General features: G+C 36.2%; 1 protein-coding gene across 4 annotated transcripts in view; it reads left to right on the plus strand.

Annotated features, from left to right (window-relative positions):
• The first annotated feature begins 6594 nt into the window (after positions 1 to 6594).
• Positions 6595 to 20208, plus strand: part of LOC138715342 (mite allergen Der p 3-like) — a 126736-nt gene continuing 113122 nt past the window's right edge. For 2 of the 4 annotated variants that reach the window (XM_069848157.1, XM_069848158.1), the window contains exon 1: positions 6595 to 6745. In XM_069848157.1, the coding sequence (XP_069704258.1) occupies positions 6706 to 6745 (40 nt within the window). In that variant the 5' untranslated portion in view covers positions 6595 to 6705. Of the gene's footprint in view, positions 6804 to 20208 lie in introns of all 4 variants that reach the window. The other 2 variants (XM_069848159.1, XM_069848161.1) reach the window with 2 other exon arrangements.

The raw sequence follows: 20208 nt of genomic DNA on the forward strand, positions 1-20208 counted from the left end.
ATACAAATAATATTCAAGTTATTATTTACATTTTGTTATCGTTTTAAGTGATATAAATAATATTCAAGTTAACACTTATAGGCCCTATTCTGTTATCGCTCTTTAGCGTTATAAGTAATATTCAAATTATCATTTATACTCTGTTGTCGTTCTTTAGCGTTATAAATAATATTCAAGTTATCATTTTATTTTGTTATTGTCCGTTAGCGATATAAATATTCACGTTATCAATTTGTTTTGTTATCGTCCGTTAGCGATAAGTTATAAATAATAGTCATGTCATCATTTATACTCTGCTATCGTTCTTTAGTGTTATAAATAATATTCAAGTTACCATTTTATTCTGTTATCGTTTTTATAAATATAAATAATATTCAAGTTATCATTTATATTCTGTTATCATTCTTTAGCGTTATAAATATTATTTGAATTATAATTTTATTTCTGTTATCGTTCTTTAGCGATTTAAATAATATTCAAGTTATCATTTGTATTCTGTTATTGTTCTTTAGCGATATAAGTAAATTACATTTCATGTTAGATTTGAAACAATAGTTACATAATAGTAGCGTTAGTTTTTTCTTCTTATATTATTACATTATACAATAAAATGAAAAGGAGTGATGAGAATTTGAACAAGAGACAATGACTTAAAAATTCTAACGTTCTTCCGACTGAGCTACGGGAACACAAGTAAAGAAACATATCGATGGCTGAGAACCAGCCTGTTCTAAGTCCAACTTTTTATAAGAAAGAAATCTGTATTTCATTGTGTTCCAGTTCTTGTCTGCATATATGAATCGAACAAAATTATAAATATTCCTTTCCATAAGGTTACTATGAAGCTATTCCAAATTATTTCATGAACCTTTGAATGTCAGGAGCTTAAAATTGCTCTCCTCAAAAAAAAAAAAATAATAATAATAAAATGGACTTGGAACAGTCTGCTCCTGGCCCATCGATACGCTGAAAAATTGGTTCAATCCTCCTCCAAGACGTCCTGATGGTTTGTTGAAACTCGTTCAGTATGCCTGGGATGCCGAGGCTGAAAACAGAAAAGACTAGTCGATTCCATGGCCACTCGACTACAAGATGTGATCTTGATGGGAGGAAAATGTTTTGTTTTCTGAACTTTTAATTGTTTGAATTTTCTAAGGCAGACGCCAGTAAGTTTGTTTTGTTTATGCCACGAAATATATTTTTGTTGAGAATATAATCTGTCTTTCTTTCTTTCTTTCTTTCTTTCTTTCTTTCTTTCTTTCTTTCTTTCTTTCCATTTGCAGCCATAATGTCATAATAAATAGGAATTCTAAAGTCATGGCATAATACATTCATGAACCTGATGTTAATTACTAAAACAGCCATAAAAGAGACGGGAGAAATTATATTTTCCCTCTCTCTTAAGAACAAAATAATATAAAAAGCAGTAAGTTGTGTTTGAATGCACAACCGCACGAATACCAACCCGAAACGCTACCATTACGCTATACCAACAAGACGGAAAATACTTTAATTATAACTGTAAATATCAGGCAACGTGGTTCAACAACATGTAACATCGCTTGTCTCCGAATTGTAGCGAAGATACCCGAAGGGAATTTTGTTTCTAGAGAGCGGCCACTTTTTCTTTTGACAGGTGTAGGCCTACATATCAACCAGAATCTCAATCAGAGATATTTCGAAATGTATTGGGTTTTATTATGTCTCGTCAGTACAGGTACTCTGGAGTAACATAACATTTGATATGAACTGGAGAAAGAGAACCACCATTCATGATAAGCCAGGCATCAGCACGTTCGAATATCCCTGGTATGTATCTAATGCAGTGGTCGGAATTTTAAACATTCAGCCGTTCTACAGTTATCGTAGCAAGCCTACATAGCTCATTCACCTCAAATGCCAAAAGTCAACCAACCCTGCCGGTACAAGTGGGGATTGAGAAATCGCGTTCTTCTTGTAGGCCTACTAAATGTACATTTGCCGACCGTTGCTCATTGAAAATCATTGACAGTGCATTTCCGGAGTTCGCTAACATTATCAACAGGACTGGAATACTACATAGTAAGAACTCTCGAACGTTTAAATGAAAGTGAGTCGGTGTTCCATCATGAGTGCACCACAACAGCTGCTCTTCCCAAAGAGGTATATCATCCAGAATATGGCGTAGCTCATGTTGGGAAAATGGTGGTACGGACGACCATTAAGTACCTATGCCATGTAATAAATGAGGCTGCAAATGTACGAGGTGCGTTCAGTTGGTGGCCGCAGTGATGACATCATATCTCGGGAACTGTTGAATTCTGGACCTACAATGTTTAACCCATTACTGCATAGCGTCCTAAAAATGGGACGTGCGTAAAATACTGATTTCTATGGAACTTTTTCTTGTTTAGTACAGTTGGAGGCATTGTTTAGGAGGTAAATTGTTACATTGTATTATGGTGTTGCAGAATTTGAATTCCGCGCGAACATTTGTTCATACCAGCTAATTTTTTACAAGATGGCAGGATAACAGTATTTTGTGACGCACCGCCTGTAAGTTCATTCTTATTTACTCTGTAATGGTGATACAGAAATCTGATTTTTATTTTCACATAATGAGTTGAATACTTCAGTTTTCATGTGGTATATAACAACAATAAAATTTTCTTATATGTTGCTAGGTACAAGGTGAAATAAAGTGCCGTCCTAAAAATAGGACGCCATGCAGTGTGTACTCCTGTAGTATTCTATAATATGTATATGGTTTCCATTACACTGTTTTATTTCCAGTCTAACCGTGAGTGAAATTCTGGGGTTAATGGAAAAATCGAAATAATAATAATGAGAGTCTAATATATGTGACCCCTCCAGAAGATTTCCATGATACAGATAAATACAGTAATAAATCGGACGACAAGCATGAGGTTTATTTGAATAATCTTGGCGGTAAAATGCTACTTAGTAAAGCGGAATTACAAAAAAAATATATGTAATGATGATAATGAAGATGGCATTGTTGATGAAAGTATGCCAGAGTCTTCTAACATGAAACCTGCAACAAATGATTTTTAAAGTACATTAGACAAAAATGGAGCTGAGGTTTCTCGCACAAGTTATTGCCGTCCGAAAAGAAAGAAGCTAATATACTGTATGAACATTTCCAAGACAGGGAAGGTAATTCCAGGTGGAAGGCCATCGTACTACTACAACTACAAGTACTATTATTACTACTATAACCACCAACGTACCGCGCCGTGGCATCGTGGTCTAAGGCATCCTGCCTCGGACTCGCGTTACGGAATGCGCGGTGGTTCGAGTCCTCATGGGGACAGAAATTTTCTCATGAAATTTCGGCCAGTGTATGGGACCGGTGCCCACCCAGCATCATCATGCATTTGTGGAGCTACGATAGGTAGCGAAAATCCGGTTTCGGAAACCAGCTATAACGGCTAGGGGGGAATCATCGTGCTAACCACACGATACCGCCCCTGGTTGGATGATTGTCTACCTCTGTTTCGGCATGTGGACGTGAGACCAGCAGCAGGCTGGTCGGTCTTGGCCCTTCATGGGCTGTAGAGCTACGAATTTTTTTACAATCACCACCATCAGCACCGGCTCTAGCAGCAGCAATAGCAGCACCATCACTAGCAGCAACAGCAGTACCAGCGCTAGCACAGAAACAGCAGCACCAGCGTTGGCAGTACCGATGTTAGCAACAGCGGCAACAACAGAGTGGTGGTCCATCTTCGCTTATTTTCTTGATGTTGCCATAGTAAATGCTTGGTTTCTGTACAGAAAAATGAAGCCTCAAAACTCTTCAGAACCGCTCCTGGCTTTTACAGTACTGAAAAGGCATGGGGTGAGTTCCCACTAAGGAAAAATTGTTCCCGTTCCATCAGGAGACATAAGATTTGATGGTCAACACCACTGGCCAGTTGAAAATGAAACCTGCGAAGGTGTGCTAATTGTACAGGGAAAGCAAAGTCCATCTGCAGCAAGTGTCAAATTGGACTCCACCCTAAATGTTTTTACCCTTATCACACAAAATAGTGTTGTGCAATGCGTAGACTTGTGTGAGGAGGGCAGTTGATTCTAATATGTGTATATGTATTTGCTACATAATAAATACATAAATACTATTCGAACTAAAAGAGGGGTTATTCTATTCGCTACTGTGTCACTGACCATTATGCACAGCGTCCTATTTATGGGACGGTTCTTAATTTTTATCCCAGAAAGTAAATAAAGATAAAAATGGTAAGAAAGCATTCTTAAGTCACAAACTAGCAAACTTAAACTCAGAAAAGCATTTTTCTAGTCATTAATAACTTTATGCAGTCATGGGTTAATAGAACTTTTTGCCTTGTTTCACTGTCCTCTACTCACCCCTTCAGTTTGTGCCTATGCTTTTGAAACACACTGTATATAAATACAAAGTTTGTAAGGCTCGAGGGCTTAAGAAATTCTGTTAGTTTGCATTTCATTTCCTCTTTTGATAATGAAACATTCTTCACTGTTCAAGATGTGTGTCGCTCGTCATGTATGAATGCGTTCAGACCCCAGAGGAACGCTCTATTCCAGGTGCTCCATTTCCGAATAAATCCATTTGTATGTAGACCTACTGAATATGAAGAAAATCTGTACTACAGTTTAAGTAAAATCACTGTAGAGCAGGAACAGGGATCAGCCTCTCTGAGGCAATACATTAATAAGATACATTCAGAAGTAATTAATCTTAAACACAAAGTAACATTTATATAATTTAAACCTGTTTTAATGTCCATAATTTTTAACTTTTTGTGTTTTTATAGTAGTTTTAATTATTGTTAAAAAATTGAACTAGATATGAAAATTTATTTGGTTTTAATCATCACCCAAATAAATTAATTAAAACAATAATTAACTCAACTGTTGTTTATTAGTTTATTATTTATTTAATTTGTATATACGGTTTAAAAATGTTTATTTTAAGATTTTCTATGTATATATATATTTAATAGCTATTTCAATCACTGTAACTTTAATGTAGCCTACCACATGAGATAGTTTGAATATGTGCCTGAAGATGTTAAATAGGTGAAAACGTTAGCATTAAATCTTTTAACTTCAATTAATTATTTATATTTATAAATATTTGTTGTTTTTAAATACTGATAAGTCATTTCGACTGAACATATAAAATAACTATTCCTATATTATATTATACCTCTGAGAGCTTAGCTTCTCCCGTTACCTTAGTTCCTGTTGTATGCAGGTACTCATGCTGACTGCTCTGTTTACAATAAGAGTTCCCCATAACTGCTATAAACAAACGAACAGACGGAAGAACGGATACTTAATGTCCAAATACACTTTTTCGGTATAAGAAGCAGTCTACTAAAAACTTAGATTTCCGCGAAAAGTTTCGAAATCGATATCACAATAGTCACATTAATTTATCACAAAATCACAGTAATTTATTTTCATACTTCGGTTAGTGAGAAGCAAACAGATTCAATTCCTTCCCTAGATACATTACGGTTAAAAATGTCAAACGTTAGGTACTCATAACAGTTGCAGTACTAATCCCAACTAACTACATACACTATTAAAACTTCAACGCAGTACCAGGCATTACATCCGCAGAATTCTGAAAATAAATGGGCCTACGTCTTACTCCACACCACATTAATTTCGGCATTTTCCAAACCGGTTCCTTGGTTTTCTGGTGTCGTTTTGAGTGCTTCCAAGCGAGCTTACTGGAATGTCACTCGCACACCGCAAGGACTCGGATCCCTTCTCTTGTCATGCCTGCTGACACCATATCCCCACTCCCTGACCAGGATTTCAACATCTTCTGCAATTCTGCTTGCTGCTGTTCTCTCGTGCCTCTGTCTCACCCTCATGTGGTAGCTATTAGGTTACTTCTATTTTCGGCTTTTCCTCTTAAAATATTATTAATATTATTAATTTTTTGGTCCTACAGAATTATCTGTTATGGTTATTATTGGTTTATAACGGAGGAAAAAAATCGCTCAGCTACCCGGAATAAAAAATTAATAATATTCACATAAATAATTCGTCTAACAGTGCATAAACTGTGGAGTCGTGGCCGCACAAGTCACTCTTATGACTGCGCTCCTTGTATGATGATATATTATAGGTATATCGAACATGGAGTAAGGCCACAAAGGGGGGGGGATCAAAGGAGAAAGATTCGATCCGGTGTTGTGGATTGAGCCTCGGCGTAGCTCAGTGGTAGAACACCCAGTACGTACAACTGGAGGTCCTGCGTTCGATCCTCGATGCCAGAGCGAATTTTTTCTCCGTTATTAACCAATTCCTTCAACAGGCTTGGAGCTCATATGGACTCTTTTTCATTAGCCCGAATTATTTCCCTTGCAAGTATGCTTTTCCACTACCTTCTCAATGTTCCTCCTCCAATTCATGCAAAGCTAGTTATGCGTTTCGACTTTATAACACATCTCCCGATCGTCCTAGGATTACGTTCACGTTACACAGCATGACACATAGTTAATGCCTATCACTGATAACTTCGCAATTCTTTGAATTATTTGACAGACATTGTACATTACAATTCTATCCATATCCGTTATCTATATAATGCAATGGTATTAATCCAATGATAAAATTAAGATTAAACTCAATACTAAACCACTAAACTGCATCATTCTATTGACTCGCAAACTTCATTAGTGATTTCTTTCCGTAGTGAAGGTCAACATGACCCAAGTATCTACAATCTTGTTGGCTTGTTTTCTGGGTGAGTGGATATTTTTATCATTGTAAGAGCAGATGTCGTTCAGAGTTGGTTAGACAAGGTAAATATAATGAAATTGTAGAATATAGGTAAAAGAAATAGGAATAATTACTCCTTAAATAAATGCTTTTTACACTCTGGACTCGAATAGATTCGAAGCCGGTATGGACAGCTGAATCACTACGCTCAAAATTAATATTTACTGAAAATATATGAGAATAAAGGAGTTACGTACTATAAAGGAATTTCAGTATTAAATATTGTTGTGGAATGATTATTATCCATGTTTCTCTTTTTAAAAAACTGTTATACTTTCTAAGTAGGCTATTTTAAGTGTTACGCTGAACATATTTTTTCTTACTTTGTTTATGAATAGTGAAGTATAATACATCATATTAGACATCTGACATCTCAAACACTTTTGTTTAAAGTTGTTTAATCGAACCATGACTTATCTTCTTTCTGCAAGGAATTGTTTATATATATATATATATATATATATATATATATATATATATATATATATATATATATATATATATAATTTACAATTTTGGGGTTAATGTAATATTTGAAAACAAACTAAATGTTAATAATTAAATTACAATGATAACGATGTTTTTGTGTGTAATTAATACATTACTGTCACCATTTACATAATTATTTTTTTCATTTTAATCATTATTCCTACTACAGAAATGAACCAATATGTAATTTTATATCACAGTTTTAAATCAAAACTCTACTTTTAAACTAATACTTAAAAACTGCATATAGGAGAGCACCATAAAATACACTAAAGTACTACACAAAATCATTTGTTTCAATTGTTATAGAGTGTATTGTTAGACGTTGGAAGCCACGTCGTCTGTAGATTCCTTGTCACAAGATGGCCAGTTCAGGATCTCTTCGTAAAAGAAAGTGTGTTCCAATGGAATGTATTGCCTCACTTTCGATACGTCTCCAAGTTTTTTTTCGTATTAATGGGAATGTTCCATTTGTATGCTTTTTGTAGGCATTACTATGCGTCCAGAACCTGGTTTTTTCATACAGAATCTGTGTTTCCTCATTTCACTACCAATGAACAAACTGGCAGTCACACATCCTGGATCATCTTTAGAGTAAACAAATTCACTGAATTGTGCTGAAGAAAACATATTCTTATCTTTCTCTTTCTTCCTCAGTGTGTCTAATGAGCAGGTGGTTTTCTTGTAATACTCTGGCCACCAGTATTTATAATTCAAAATATCATCAGTAGTAACTGCTTCTACAGAAAATATGTTGTTTGTGTTTGCCTGGTGGATAAAGGTATTGTATTGGTCTGGCACATATACCCTGTCTGTCTTCCTTAGTTTGTGCTTCACTACCCCAAAGTTGCGGTCACAGGGAAGAAATGAAGGGCCTCGTTGTGGAAAATAATGAGTGATTTTGTTAAATCTCCCCATTTGGGTCAGTGCAAGCAACAATCGAATTAAGGTATGATTCTTATTTTGCCCTCCACAGTTATCAGAGAAAAGATACAACTCCTTTTCTGAAGAAGGTCATTATTTTCAATATAGATCAGAAGGAACACATTTCATTTGAAGATTGTGGCCTATACCCTTCATGATAGGAATAGAAGTGCGCCGTATGGTCTTTGAAATTGTGAATGTTGAAAATTGATGACCCAAAGTTGTGTCTAAACAAACAATGAGTATATTATATATATTATTATAATGTACCGAAGTACATATGATATTTCCATGCAGATATTCTCCGTTCCATTACTCTTTCATCAAACAACGAGTAGTTTCTTACCCACATTGTTCTTCTTTCGTACGGGCTGCTACAGACTTTCCAATGGAATTGACGTTCCATTGCCTTCAGTTTATTTTTCTTATTTACATTTCTGCGGTAGTTAATTTCATTGCGTTTACGTTTACCACTAATAGCACAGTTTTCTTCCCCTAGGTCACTTACTACTTCTGACTTATCTGTCATTTTCCTTATCAGCTGATGGCCGCGTAACTTATTAGATCCGCGGCACTCAGTTGCGTCACGTCGTCAGTCAGTGCAGAAAGAAGTTAAGTCACTGACTTGTCCATTTTCTGCAATGATTGCGCTGCTTATGGTACTCTGCTTTGCGTTGAGAATGAGCAAATTTGTCCCATTTCTGTATGGAGATGTGTGTCTAGGTCTGGAGAAAGCAATGGCACTCTTAACTCATTTTCGCGTTTTTCCTGACTTATCCCCTTTCTGCAATTACTCATTCATTATTATAGTTGAACCTAATATCAGATTTCCTTTAGAAAGAAGCTAACACAATCTAAACTACCGATAAGTGATGATATCAGCGATGTGATTAACAACGTAACCAATTTTATCAACATCGATATCACAAGTATTGTATCAGCAATCTGTTCCGGCTTCATTCACAATCAAGCCGTCGTTTTCTAGAACAAACAACTTGTTCTTTGCGATTGGACCTGTATAGATTTGAAAACATTAGATATCTATTATTACAAACGATAACAATGTTTTTTATACTGTAAGGATAGATATAGGCGTTTTACATAAATATTGTGGCTAATAACGAATTCTAACTTGAAAATATTCCATCAAAAAACATTTAAGAGAAACATCAGAAAAAATTTTAAAATGAAAATAAACCCGCATATCATCTGCTATCGAACCAGAGACTACTTAAAGCTCTTCAACAGTATATTCAAAACTTTTACTGCATACATTTGTACATGTATTTTCTTTAATCATATGCTAGGAAGTGGTTCTGAGGAATTTGGTTCTGTGCGGAACGTGATTTTGCATTAAACCACTGCGTAGTAGGCCTACCTAAGTGCTTTTCACTTCATTCATTCATATAAGAAATTCTGATAAATTGGAATTTTAAAATCAGACATGTTTTAATATGGCACTATTTGAAAATATTATTTCATATACATCTTTATTACACAACTTTAAACACTATATAACTTAGGAATATAATATATGATGATCACTTTAACGTGTTAATATTCAACTAAGTTTATAAATACCTAGTTGACTAGTTTCAGCTTGGGAGCCATCTTCAGAACTGGTGGGGTCCTTGCGTCTTTCGTTGTCTTCCTTTGGTTTGCCGGGGGTGCGCTTGTGTTGATTAGTGTGGGAACAAATGGTGTATGTGTTCTGAAATTCATTTATGTGTTGAGGATTTGTTGTGGGTGTTTTTTGTGTATTGCTCTTGTGTGTTTAGTTTCAGATTTTTCGGTTGTAATATGTAGAATTTCCATGTCTGTGTCTATGTTGCTGTACGTGTGATTGGCGTTTGTATGTATTCTGCGTATGTGGAAGTGTTGTGTGATTTGGTTTTAAGGCTGTAATGTGTTCTTTGTAACGTGTTTGAAGTGATGTAGAAATTGTTGCAGTTATTGCACCTGAGTTTGTATACACCTGTTAGGTTGTATTTGTTTGTGTGTTGAGATGCTTTTGTAGAGTGTTTTGTGTTCGGTGTGCGGTGTTGTAGTTTAATTTATTGAACACAAAAAAAAAATCATCACTCTAGCATACGAAAATCAAAACACACAAGTTCGCATCTTCATTCAAGAAATTCTACACTGGACAGACAGGCAGATCATTTTAAAAACGTTACACAAGAACAAATCACAGCCATAACCAAATCACACAACACTTCCACATACGCAGAACACATCACAAACGCCAACCACATCTACAGCAACATAGACACAGACTTGGAAATTCTATATCTCCAACAGAAAAACCAGAAACTAAACACAGTAGAACAATACGAAATATACAGATACACAAAAACACACCCACAACAAGTCCTCATCAACACATGAATTTCAGAACACACACTCTATTTGACTTCACACTACACAATACAAACGCACCACCAGGAAACCAAATTAAGATCCTGGAACAAGCAAAGATCTCACCAGTTCTGAAGATAGCCCCCAAGCTGAAACTAGTCAACTAGGAATTTATAAACTTAATTCAATAATAACACGTGAAAGTAATCGCCATACATTATATTGTTTCAGCCTGTATTCTCAACAGTCTCAATAATTGTTTTCAAGCGAATAGCCTGATGCATGCTATTCATATACATTTTCTCGACATTGAGAAATCAAGCATGAATTAATTAGAATAGGATGGATGGATGGAAATTTCTAAGTACAATGAACTTCAATTTTTTTTTACTAATAGTGGGTACTTAACTTTTCATCATTCACCAAAATGAAGCCAGTTGTGTAGACCATTTATCGACAGAGTCGTTGCCGAGGGTGCGCCATAGGAGACCGGTCTACGCTACACCTGCAATGAGATGAGATGGTGACGGAGATATGTTGGGATTGCACAGGGGAACCGGAGCTCCTGAAGAAAACCCTTGTTTTACCTGGACCATGGGCTTGTCCAGTACAAGCTATAAATCGGGGATCGAACCTGGGTCCACAGGATTATAAGTTCAGCGTTCTAGCAACTATACCACCGTGACGGTTGTGTAGTTCAACTATTGTCGTTAACTAATTTTGTAAAAGTGCAAAGGTTATCGAAACGACGGTACTGGAATGGTTTAAATTAATGTTCTAACGACATTTCATTTCGAAAATAAAACCTCGTATATCGCATATTACACGGGACTCAGCTCTCTGGTTCTATATTTTTAGTTTATTTAACGACGCTGTATCAATTACTAGGTTATTTAGCGTCGATGAGATTGGTGATAGCGAGATAGTATTTGGCGAGATGAGGCCGAGGATTCGCCAGAGATAACCTGGCATTCACCTTACGGTTGGGGAAAACATCGGAAAAAAACCCAACCAGGTAATCAGCCCAAGCAGGGATCGATTCCACGCCCGAGCGCAACTTCAGACCGGCAAACAAGTGCCGGTGGCTCTCCGGTTCTATGAAGAATGCAAGGAGTAAGAGCCAACTACTACACACACGCATCAAAGCTCTGTAATTTCCTACAACTTTTACTCAGTAATCTTTAGTCCACTTCTTATATTCTTATCACGAAAAGTGTCATTTCAATAACGGTCTATGACATACAGTATCTAAGAGATTTTACTTGTATTGCTGTGAAGGAAGTCCAGGATAACTTAAAGCGTTTGGAATTGAACGGGTTACATCAGCTTCTTGTCTATGCGGATGACGTGAATATGTTAGGAGAAAATCCACAAACCATTAAGGAAAACACGGGAATTTTACTTCAAGCAAGTAGAGAGATAGGTTTGGAAGTAAATCCCGAAAAGACAAAGTATATGATTATGTCTCGTGACCAGAACATTGTACAAAATGGATATATAATAATTGGAAACTTATCCTTTGTAGAGGTGGAAAAATTCAAATATCTTGCAGCAACAGTAACAAATACAAATGACACTACGGTAGAAATTAAGGGCAGAATAAACATGGGAAATGCCTGTTATTATTCGGTTGAGAAGCTTTTGTCATCTAGTCTGCTGTCAAAAAATCCGAAAGTTAGAATTTATAAAACAGTTAAATTCTCGGTTGTTCTGTATGGTTATGAAACTTGGACTCCCACTTTGACAGAGGAACAGAGATTAAGGGTTTTTGAGAATAAGATTCTTAGGAAAATATTTGCGGCTAGGAAGGATGAAGTTACAGGAGAATGGAGAAAGTTACACAACACAGAACTGCACGCATTGTATTCTTCACCTGACATAATTAGGAACATTGAATCCAGACGTTTGAGATGGGCAGGGCATGTAGCACGTATGGGCGAATCCAGAAATGCATATAGAGTATTAGTTGGGAGACCGGAGGGGAAATAGACGTTTAGGGAGGCCGAGATGTAGATGGGAGGATAATATCAAAATGGATTTAAGGGAGGTGGGATATGATGATAGAGACTGATTAATCTTGCTCAGGATGGAAACCGATGACGGGCTTAAGGGAGGGCGCCGCCAATTAATCTCCGGGTTCTCTGAAAGCCATAAGTAACTAAGTATTGCTGTGAAGGAGCTTTACGGCTTTAATTAATTACACAAGTTTCACTACTATATATCAAATTATGTGCTTCCATTACTCTGACTTTCTGTCTTAGATTTGTCTTTGGAGTGATTTTCTTTGATTTATTATTATTATTATTATTATTATTATTATTATTATTATTATTATTATTGCAATTAACATACACTGGGTAGAAAAGTAGAACTTCGGTTATTTTTCAGTTGCAGATGAATATGTTTATTATTATTCTTATGCCATTTTCTTTGCATTCGACAATGATATTTTCTAATTGTAATTCACATCCTCTTAGAGATTTTATGAACAGAAGTTGAATTCTGCCCTGAGAGAACAAGCACAGTAATTGAAAACCAGGTTATAGGATAAATATGACTTCAATATCAGAGATGTAATATCCCCTAATACAAAACTCCAGATATACGAGTAAATAATAAATTAAATATACAGAGTGGCAGCAAAATAAACCTGTGAATAGTTCATGTATGTAACGAAATAAAAGTATAATACCATATTGCTGAAAGTCCATAGGTTTCTCAGAAAAAAAAAAGTTTTTCACAAATGTTAAACAGCCTCTTATTCGGTAACTACTGTTCTTCAACCAGGAGATAAACCGTTAAAGGAATGTGCTTACTATTGCGTCATCTACTGGAGCGAAGTTGATAGATAATATTATCGTTATAATGTCAGTTTAAAAACCATGCGCTCTTCCGCATATGTTATTTCCTGTATGGAGGGATTAAAAGACCAGGATATTAACAGTGATCCAATTTTGTAACTAGGGTAATATAAATATGTGTGTAACAATGTTATTGTTTGTGCTGTGAGAGCGAGCCAATAGAGATACGAGTACCCACGTGTGAGACCTTATGACATCTTATGACATCAACATTCATTCACAGCATTATCCCGCTTCGTTTCATCCCGCAGAGACTTTCTCGTGGTTGGAGCACGGTATTGCGAATAGAATCATGGTTTTTGTCCATATCGATAGAAAATCTAATAAGGAATCATTTATTCCTTTGATATATTTGAATATCGTGGACGATTTTCGTGTGAATATAAATACAGGGTGTTTAAAAAATACGGGGCATAATTTCAGGTATGTATTTCCCACATGTAGACAATCAAAATAGTTCATTACAACATGTCTCCGGAAATGCTTTATTTCCGAGTTATGGCCTTCACAACATTGAAATTCACAGGAACATTTTTCTTTCCGCAGGTCGTTTGCCGTCAAAGGAGACATTAAGAGGGCACTCTGACAGTTCATTCCGAGGCGAAGGTTATACATTCAGTGTTGTGTAGGCGTTAGACTGTGCGACATGTATTCAAATCAACAGCTGGCAGAGATACACTTCATGTACGGTAAGGCGGACGGCAATGCTGCGCTGGCTCGTCGTTTGTACCAGGAGAGGTACCCACAGCGACAATGTCCAGATCGGAAGACATTTGTACGTCTCCATTACCGTCTGTGCGAGTATGGAAAATTTAACTCTCCTGGTTTGGGAAGGGGACGACCAAGATCTACAACTCCAGAAGTACAGGAGGAGATTCTGAAGGCTGTGAACATGACTCCTTCTATCAGCACACGAAGGGTAGCGTTGCAAGTCAATGTTCCTCATACGACTGTCTGGAGACTGTTGAAAGGGTACATATCAATTGTATCCTTATCATTTGCAACGTGACCAGGTACTCTCACCAGCAGATTAATCTGCATGGGTTAGGTTCTGTCAGTGGTTCTTGCAGCAGTGTGGTGTAAATCCGAACTTTCCTGCCTTAGTATTATTTATAGATGAAGCACAGTTCACACGAGATGGCATAACGAATTTCCACAATCAGCATGTATGGGCGTATGAAAACCCATGTGCAACTGTTCCATCTCATCACCAGGTGCGGTTCTCCCTCAACATGTGAGCCGGTATCATTGGTGATCGATTAGTTGGACCCCATGTACTTGTAAACAGACTTACGGGGCAGGCGTACACAAACTTCCTGGAAAACACCATACCTCATGTTTTAGAAGACACTCCACTGATCAATCGTCAACACATTCACTTCTTGCATGATGGCGCTCCTGCATGCTTCAATCGTACGGCTCGCCGGTACTTGGATCGAAGGTTTCCTGATCGATGGATAGGTAGAGGTGGCCCAATTGCTTGGCCTCCACGCTCACCTGATCTGAACCCTCTCGATTTCTACTTGTGGGACCATTTAAAATCATTGGTTTATTCGTGTCCGGTGCCTGATTTGGAATCCCTTCGGAATCGAATTGTGGCATGTCCTGAGGACATACGCAATACTCCTGGAGTTTGGGATCGTGTTCGCAGGTCAATGAGACATCGATGTGAGGTCTGTATTCAAGCAGGAGGTGGACATTTTGAACATCTTCTGTAATGACAACGACCTGCGGAAAGAAAAACGTTCCGGTGAATTTCAATGTTGTGAAGGCCATAACTCGGAAATGAAGCATTTCCGGACACATGTTGTAATGAACTATTTTGATAGTCTACATGTGGGAAATACATACCTGAAATTATGCCCCGTTTTTTTTAAACATCCTATATATATATATATATATATATATATATATATATATATATATATATATATATATATATATATATTTGTTATTTAACGACGCTGTATCAACTACAATGTTATTTAACGTCGATGAGATTGGTGATTGTCGAGATGAGGCCGAGGATTCACCATAGAATACCTGACATTTGCCTTACGGTTGGGGCAACCTCGGAAGACACCCAACCAGATAATCAGCCCAAGCGGGAATCGAACCAGCGTCCGAGCGCAATTCCGAATCAGTAGGCAAGCACCTTAGCCGGCAGAGCTACGCCGGTGGCTTTGTGAATATAATTTAAAACCACTAATTTTAAGTCATTGACCGATGAGACCAGCTTGCAACATTGTAGCCAGAAAGGGAGATGGGAGATAGTTCACTAAGGCAGACAGACCAAAATTCGTTGATCTCTTACATCTGTATTACGAGAAGAAAGAGCGGTGTGTTAGCGGTGATGTTGCCAGACTGCTGAAACTTTCAACTCAATTTTCTAATTAATCGTGCATTTAATCACAAAAAGATAATATAGGCTTTCTGTTCATTTAAGTGTAATTATAATTTAACAGGTTTGCAGTTAACTTATATCTACAGGGACATCACTTTATTTTTACCAACATTTTTAACATTAACCTGGCTATACTCGGAAACACTGTTGCCCCCTTCCATTACAGGAGTTTGATGTTACTAGTGCAATATGTAAACAAATCATTTTACTAGGTATAGGAGGAAAGAAAAGTAGTGTATCCATTTATGTTGTAGGGAAATACGATATTACGATTTTCAGTTTGATCATCACTTTTACGGAATTTATCAAAATACAGTAGAGTAGTAACATTTTTTTTTTTCAAAAACTCAACTTTTCAGGCGGCTATGTTCGTTATGTAATATCTACTTTATTTAGCATATTAATAATGGGTGTTAACATAGAATATAGAAAGTGCACTTAAATTGAGGGGGTCATAAGTAAAGGGCCGTAAGTGCACTTAAGTTACTTTTGAGAAAATGGGGTTTAAATATTTAAGCTTTCGTAAAATCGGTGAAATTTTTATTTAAATTTTAATGTTTGATGCGATTAAAATATCCCTTTGCCACTAAAATTTTAGATACTTTAGCTGACACTGGATGCACTTAACTCGTGTTATTACAAATGTCACTAGCATTCCTTTGCTTCTAGCCACCTCAATTCAAAAAAAGCTAATCTGAATTTTTAAACAAGTTCCTGAAAATGGTTGCCGTTCATTACAATGCAGGCTTCAATTCAGTACGCATATTATTAAAAAACATTTTGAAGCATATTCTCTGAAATTTAATTTATCGTTTCTTGAATATAATTTTTTGGTACGATATTATTAATATAGGTTCTTTCTTCTATATAAAACGCAATCATATTTATGAAACACACTATACACTGCAGTGTTTACTTCACTGCTTGAAGACTTCGAATGCAACAGCGGCCGTAAGTTTGTGTGTCTGACGGGAGCAAGGACATTAGTGAAGGGGTGAGAGTGAAGTACATTCAGAAATGCAGGTACAATAAAAATGCAAGCAAAAATAAAATGATCTCCCTGTATAAATTTTACATTCTTAAAACGACCTTCATTCCATGCAACATAGAATTAACCCAGACAAAAAGAAATATATCATGAAATACGAGGAAAGGGCTCCCTTTTTGCAATTAATATGAATAAATTATAACTATGTACAGTTGTCAAAAAAAAAAAGTGGCCGCACTCGTGAACAGCGAATATTTTCAAAGTCCACTTCGGGTCGCGGCGATGTTACACGATGCATGTGCTTGTACAAGCAGTTCCGGAACTATGAAAGTGTTCCATGTCTGCGCCTCGTTGACCAGCGGTAGAGTGCTTGTTTAATGATTCAAAGGTTGTGGGTTCGGGCCTTTTTCAAGTTTTCATTTTATTTTTTAATCGTTCTTTAGCGATGTAAATGATATTCAAATTATCATTTATATCCAGTTATCGTTCTTTATGGATATCACGTTATTTATATTTTGTTATCGTTCTTTAGAGATATGAATAAAATTCAAGTCATCATTTGTATTCTGTTATCGTTTTATAACGATATGAATAATAATTATTATTATTGTATCTCCAACGGAGGTTAGCCCTATTTTACATATGTATGTTAGGGCTATAGTTTTATACACAAAAAAGATAAGCATAAAGAGAAATGGAAAAGAAATTTAAATTAGCTTACGCGATGTAAACAAAACATAAACAATCCGTAAATTAGCCATTGCGATTGCAAAACCAATATCAGTTATCAATTTGAAACATACAAAAACATTAACAACACACATACGTAACACTTCTATAACACAAATATGCAGCTTTCCGTACCATACATCATAAATTGATACACAGTAATCACACAAACACAATCAAACTATAATTACGACATTGCGACGACATCAAACATCCCATAACTGACTCACATACATAACAAATCAAGCATCCGTTGCAACACATACACTTCAACATAGTAACCACACTTTTAAAAGTTACAAATTTGGCTCCAAGAAGAATAAATAGGACACTGTTACTAATTACTGTTCTTCTACAATTTATTAAATACATCTGTAATAAATCTGTGAAATTCCGATATGAATAATATTCACGCTTTTTATATTCTGTTATCGTTCTTTAGCGATATAAATAATATTCAAGTTATCATTATATTCCGTTTCCTTCATTAGCATTATAAAATAATATTCAAGTTATTTATATTATTATTGTTCTTTCGCAATATAAATAATCTGTATTTTATGTAAGTAATTATTATAACACAAATAACCATCTTTCTTTGTAAAATAAGTTATTTTATTTAGATAATTAAATACGTATTATATAATATCTTATATTAATTAAACAAACCGATATTTATCATTTATATTCTGTTATCGTTCTTTAGTGATACTGTATAAATAATATTCGAGTTATTTATATTGTAATCGTTCTTTAGCGATATAAATAACATAAATTTAATATTAGGTTTGGAAAAATCCAGTTGCATAATACTGGTATTAGTTTTTCTTCTTGTATTGTTACATTATACTATCTTGAACCACAATAAAATGAAAAGGAGTAACGAGGAATTGAACCTGAGACGTTGACATCTAAATTTCGACGTTCGTCCGCTGAGCTACGAGGGCAAAAGTGTGGAAACATTTTCGGAAAAATTGGCCCAATCACACTCTAAGATTTTCTGATGATTCGTAGAAGCTAGTCCAGGATGCGGGGGGCAAAGGCTAATTGAGATTTCCCGGTCTCTGATCGGGTCAAACATCCTGATAGAATCAATATTTAACCCTTGCCGTGACTTTCGGTGAAGTCCGGAGGGCCCAATTAGTCAAATCCACTCTCCTCATCTCCACGCTTGGGCCCCCTGGAATTTAATAAGATGCGAAAGAGATAGTGGTGTGCGGAAAGCAACGGGATGTTACTGCATTTAGGCCTATCCTTCCCAAGAAAAACTGCAAACATCAACAAAGGAAGCTTTTTTTAGAAAAATAAAAAGGATCTTCTGCGGACCTCTGGAAAAAGAACTAAGGAAGAGATTAGTGAAGTGCTTTGTGTGGAGTGTGGCATTGTATGGGGAAGGAACATGGACATTACGACGAAATGAAGAGAAACGAATTGAAGCATTTGAAATGTGGATGTGGAGAAGAACGGTGCGTGTGAAGTGGACAGACAGAATAAGAAATAAAATTGTGTTTGAAAAAGTGAGTGAAGAAAGAATGATGCTGAAACTGATTAGAAAGAGAAAAAGGAATTGGTTGGGTCTCTGGTTGAAAAGAATAATAGGCGACATTAGGATATGTGTATCATATGCGGAGACTAAGGGGAAGGCAGAAAATAGGAAAGATTGGAGATTGCTGGGTTTGCAATGAAAGACGTGCCCATGGACAGAACACTTATGTATGTATGTTCAGAATGCCTGGAATATCGTGTCTAAGAACAGTCGCTATTTGCAAAGACTAGTCAATTCCATGCCCACTCGACTGCAAGATGATCGAGATAAGAGGAAGATAGACTAAATATTGAATTGTGGCTTTTTGTTTTCTTTTTTGAACGCTTAATTGTATGAATATTTTAAGGCCGACGCCAGTAAATTTGTTTTGTTTATGCCACGAGAGATATTTTTATTGAGAATAAAATCTTTTTTCTTTCCATTCGCAGCCACAATATCATAATGATAAAGTCATGGCATAATATATTAATGAACATGGTGTTAATTACTAAAATAATCTTAAAAGAGAAAGGAGCCATTATATATAGTTTGTCTCTCTCAAAAACAGAACAAAAAAGAACATAAAAAGCACGAGGTTGTAGTCGAATGCAGGACCTCATGAATAACAGGCCTGAACGCTACCATTACGCTATCGAATAACACACAGAATACTTCAATTATAACTATAGATATCAGGCAACGTGGTCCAACAACATGTAACATCGCCTGTCTCCGAATTGTAGCGAAGATACCCGAAGGGAACTTTGTTTCAGGAGAGCGGCTACTTTTTCTTTTGACAGCTGTACAGCTGTTATTAGGATGCATGTCGACTGCCACCACCATTTGCAATGTACACCTTAACGGTTCCGTTTATGAAATTGTTATGTTAATGCGCGCGGACGAAAAACGAATGAGAATTCCAGTCGTCTGCTAGATGGCTGAGATATTGCTACATATCGCTGGATTGCAGGGAAACGAAAGCTCTTCCGCTGTTAAAAGAATCGTTGTTCAGAGAGAACTAATTTAAATGCTATTACGAGAAATAACAATTCACTCACAATTCAACTGAAAGGAAGTGATGATTGCGCAAAGTGCAACAAATCAGAAATCGACACTGCCTTCTATTATTTAAATTGATCACAATAAGACTAAC

Source organism: Periplaneta americana, chromosome 15 (genome assembly GCF_040183065.1).
Source record: "Periplaneta americana isolate PAMFEO1 chromosome 15, P.americana_PAMFEO1_priV1, whole genome shotgun sequence".
Taxonomy (NCBI): Eukaryota; Metazoa; Arthropoda; class Insecta; order Blattodea; family Blattidae; genus Periplaneta; species Periplaneta americana.